Source organism: Ichthyophthirius multifiliis, assembly GCF_000220395.1.
Source record: "Ichthyophthirius multifiliis unplaced genomic scaffold scaff_1120509249819, whole genome shotgun sequence".
Taxonomy (NCBI): Eukaryota; Ciliophora; class Oligohymenophorea; order Hymenostomatida; genus Ichthyophthirius; species Ichthyophthirius multifiliis.
In genome coordinates this window covers 2398-6473 of record NW_004087276.1, presented here as the reverse complement: position 1 = coordinate 6473, position 4076 = coordinate 2398, and the positions used below count along the sequence as shown (strand labels likewise).

The 4076-nt window shown below is 11.9% G+C and overlaps 1 protein-coding gene across 1 annotated transcript, besides 15 other annotated features; it reads left to right on the top strand. All coding sequences in view use genetic code 6, as the record gives it.

Annotated features, from left to right (window-relative positions):
* Positions 1–146: 146 nt before the first annotated feature.
* Positions 147–201: a microsatellite.
* Positions 162–201: a microsatellite.
* Positions 202–410: 209 nt separating this feature from the next.
* Positions 411–468: a microsatellite.
* Positions 435–482: a microsatellite.
* Positions 440–484: a microsatellite.
* A 710-nt stretch (positions 485–1194) lies between these two features.
* Positions 1195–1661, top strand: IMG5_035540 (hypothetical protein; the record flags this gene model as incomplete). Its single annotated transcript, XM_004039010.1, has 1 exon — positions 1195–1661. One exon carries the CDS (start codon positions 1195–1197, stop codon positions 1561–1563), a length of 369 nt encoding a protein of 122 aa, XP_004039058.1. The 3' UTR covers positions 1564–1661.
* A 328-nt stretch (positions 1662–1989) lies between these two features.
* Positions 1990–2077: a microsatellite.
* Positions 2012–2076: a microsatellite.
* A 182-nt stretch (positions 2078–2259) lies between the features above and the next one.
* Positions 2260–2393: a microsatellite.
* Positions 2266–2315: a microsatellite.
* Positions 2266–2417: a microsatellite.
* Positions 2267–2417: a microsatellite.
* Positions 2349–2411: a microsatellite.
* Positions 2418–2544: 127 nt separating the features above from the next.
* Positions 2545–2620: a microsatellite.
* A 78-nt stretch (positions 2621–2698) lies between these two features.
* Positions 2699–2744: a microsatellite.
* Positions 2745–3742: 998 nt separating this feature from the next.
* Positions 3743–3785: a microsatellite.
* Positions 3786–4076: the final 291 nt, after the last annotated feature.

The following is a 4076-nucleotide window of genomic DNA, read 5'->3' as shown; positions in this document are numbered from 1 at the left end:
AAAAAAACTAATTAGAACAATTTATAAAAAATAATTTTTACATTTATATTAAATTTGATAATCATTATATATGTATAAAAAAATAATAATAATAAATTATTCTGAAGAATTTCTATTAAAAATAAAAATAAAAAGAAATTAAATAGATTTAATTATAATGAATATTTAATAAATAATATATATTTATATATATAATTTATAACTAAGATCATAATTTTAAAAATATCTATTTTATAAATATATTTTTAAAAAAGTACTAAAATATCAAAAAATATATTATTAAAAATATTAAGAATTTATAATCTAATAAATATATTAAATTATTAATTTTATATCTATTATTATATATATATATATATTTTATAAAACTAAATAAATATTTATATATATATATATATTTGTTTTTTTTTATTTTAATTATATTTTTGCTATTATATAATTATAATTTTTATAATTTATAATTTTATTATAATAATTTTTATTACCTCAAATGTTTTTATATATTATTAAAAAATAAAATTAATTTAAAAAATAGTTTTGTTAATACTAGTTATTTAAATAAATTTAAATTGTGTTTAATTTTTAAAAATATAAAATAATAAAATGAATATATTTTTATTAATATAAATTTATTGATATTAATGTTATATGAAATAATTTTATTATAAAATATATTCATTTATTTAAAAAAAAAATTATTAGAAGGTAAAATTCATACTTAATCGAAACTATGTAATGTTATAATATATAAGTAATTCATGAATATATTTTTAAACCAAATAATATTTCTTAAATTGGATTATAGATAAAATTAAATTATAATTTTAGACTTTGGTATTTTTTATTTTTTATAAAAAAAGTATATATTTATAAAATGAAAGAAAAATTATAAATTTATTTTATTTATAATAATTTTCATAAAAATAATCTTAGAAATAAATATTATAAATTTATATACGATTTATTTTAATTTTTTTAAAAAGCATTATTAATAATCCATGTATTTTATTTTTATAATATTTTTTATCTATATTGTTTTAAATATCTATATTTATTTTATAACCATAATTTTTTTTAATGTCTATATTATTTCTATTTTTTAAGTGCATCAAAAAATAATTTTGAAATAATTTAATAAATGAGATAATAAAATAAAAAAAAAATAGAAACATAAAAAAGTAATTATGAATCAAAATGTAAATAAAAAAGCAAAAATTATATACAATTCTTAATAAAATAATAAATATATTAAGGTTTTAGAAATAGATTATACCTAATAGTGTATCAAATATAGCTATTGGACTCCAGAAGAAGATAATCTATTAATTTTATTACATTAATAACATAAAGGTGATTTCAATAAAATAGCTTAATCACAAGGAATAAACAAATCATACATGCAATGCTTATAAAGATATTAAAAAATAAAAAATAAAATAATTAATCGCAAAGTTACATTTACTTTAGAATAGGACTAAAAATTAATTTAAATGGTCGAAAAATATGGAAATAACTGGTCGTATATTTCCCAAATTTTCAAAGGAAGAAGCAGTAAACAAGTGAGAAATAGGTATATAAATAAACTTTGTAAAAGCTAAAATTCAAATAAATGGACTGAATAGGAGGATGAGTTATTACTTTTGAATTATTTGGGGCATGGTAATAAATGGAAAAATATGTAGAAAATTTTTAAAGGAAGAACAGAAAGTATGATAAAAAATCGGTTTTATTATAAAATAAAGCCTAATCTTATTTAAGATGGCTAAAATGATTTTAATTTTATGAAACTTTAATAGAAAAAATAAGATTTACCTTAAATTAAAATTGAAACAGATTAATAAAATTATTAAAAAGAAATATAATAATTAAATGAAAAAACATCTAAATATAAAAATGAATTTATTGATAATAATAATAATTAAAATCATGAAATTTATTGTTAAGAAAATAATTTCAATAATCAAAAATAATTGCCTTAAGTTTTAAATGAATAATAGTAGCCTTTATCATAATAATAATAGTCTGTTTCATAATAATATTCAGTTTCATAATAATAGTCAGTTTCATAATAATAGTAAGAAATAAGTATAAATGATAATAAAAATTATTTATAAAATTATGGGAATTTTAATTTTTAGGGTTATAATAACTATTAAAGAATATAAAATTTAAATTTTTTAAATTGCTTTGGTGGTTAGTAATTTTTAATTTAATAGCCTCCATATCAATATTAAAATATTTCATTTTACAATAATCTTTTTTAGCCTAATCTTTAAAATAATATTTAACCTAATCTTTAAACTAATATATAAACTTATTTATAATATAGAAATTAACCTAATAATCTCTAATATAATATTTAAAATAATCTTTAATATAATATTTAATCTAATATCTAATGTAATAATTTATCTAATTTTGAAAATAATTCTAAATCTAATAATTGTTTGTGAATTCCTTAATAAAATTAATTCTGAATGTAAAAATAACTATTAATTTTAGAAAAAATTTTAAAATTAATTGAACTAAATTTTTTATTTTATTTATATTATTATATTATAAATTTTTTAAATATATATTTTTTTATAATTAATTTTTAAAGATATTTATTATTATTATTTTGTTTATATTTACATAAATAAAAAAGAAATATTTATATTTTAAGTATTTTTATTTGTATATATAATATAAAAATTTAGATTTATAATTTTTATATAAATGATTGTATAAATTTTTTTTTAAATCATTAAATAAACAAATTTTTATTTTTTTTTATATTCAGAATAATAATAAATTAATATTTATTAAAAATAAAATAAAAAGAAATAAATATGTTTATAATTTCTTTAATATTTAGTATTAAGTTATAAATTGAATTTTTATAATATATTTTTAATAATATTTCTATATTATAATTAATTTTTTTTTTTAAAAAAAATTAATTTTTTAGTTTTATGTATTTTGATAGAATTTTAAAATAAAAAGAAATTATTTAACTCAAATATTAAATAAAGAAAACATAAAAATTATAAAAATACTTATATTTACTAAAACAATTATAAAACATAACAATTGCATTGTTATATACTCATTCAAATCTAATACTCTCAATCAAATCGATTTTAAGGATTTGCTATTTCTTAACAAAAAATACAATATTGGAAAAACTAATTAGATAATCTCATACAACCTATAGTTTAGCATTTAGAATCAAAACTATTATTTTATATATATATAATTTTTTTAAAGAAATATATTTTTATTTTTTTATAAAATACAATTCTTATTATAACTATATTATAAAGAAATTAAGATTGTATTTATTTATTTATGAGTATAAAGGTATATCTTTTTTGCATTAAATACAAAAAAATATTCTTTATAAAAACTTAGGATTATTAAATATACAAGAAAGACAATATGTGTGGCCACATTATTAAAGTATTATAGGCAAATTATCTGGATTATTATAAATTTTTTTACATATACGACATTTTATATGTTCTGAACAAATAATACTTTATTTTTTATTATAATTATATACAAACGGAGAAGTTATCATTTTTTTAATTATTTTAGAAGTTTAATATTTCTTAATAATATTATTTATTTATATAAATTATTAATATAAACTAATTTTTTAGCTTGTAAAATTAATTAGATTATATATTTTTTTTTTTTTCAATTATATTAAAAAATTATAATTCTGTAAAAAAAAAATTAATTAATTTTTTTTTTTTTTTTTTTTTTTGATTAAATTAATTTTTTTTTAATATAAATAAATTATCAAAAGATATTTTTTAAATTAAAAAAATATATAATATATTATAAAATGTATAATAAAAAATGAATTTTTGATTATAAATGACTAAGCAATAAAAATATATATATGATTATTTATTAAATATATAATATTATATATAATAAATTTAATAAAATTAGAAATTATTATAAATAAATAATAAAATTGATAATATTTCTTTAGAAATTAATATAGCATTTAAAATTTATTAATATATAATTAAAAATAAATATCTGATTTTACTATATAAAATATATTTTATATGATTGTTTTT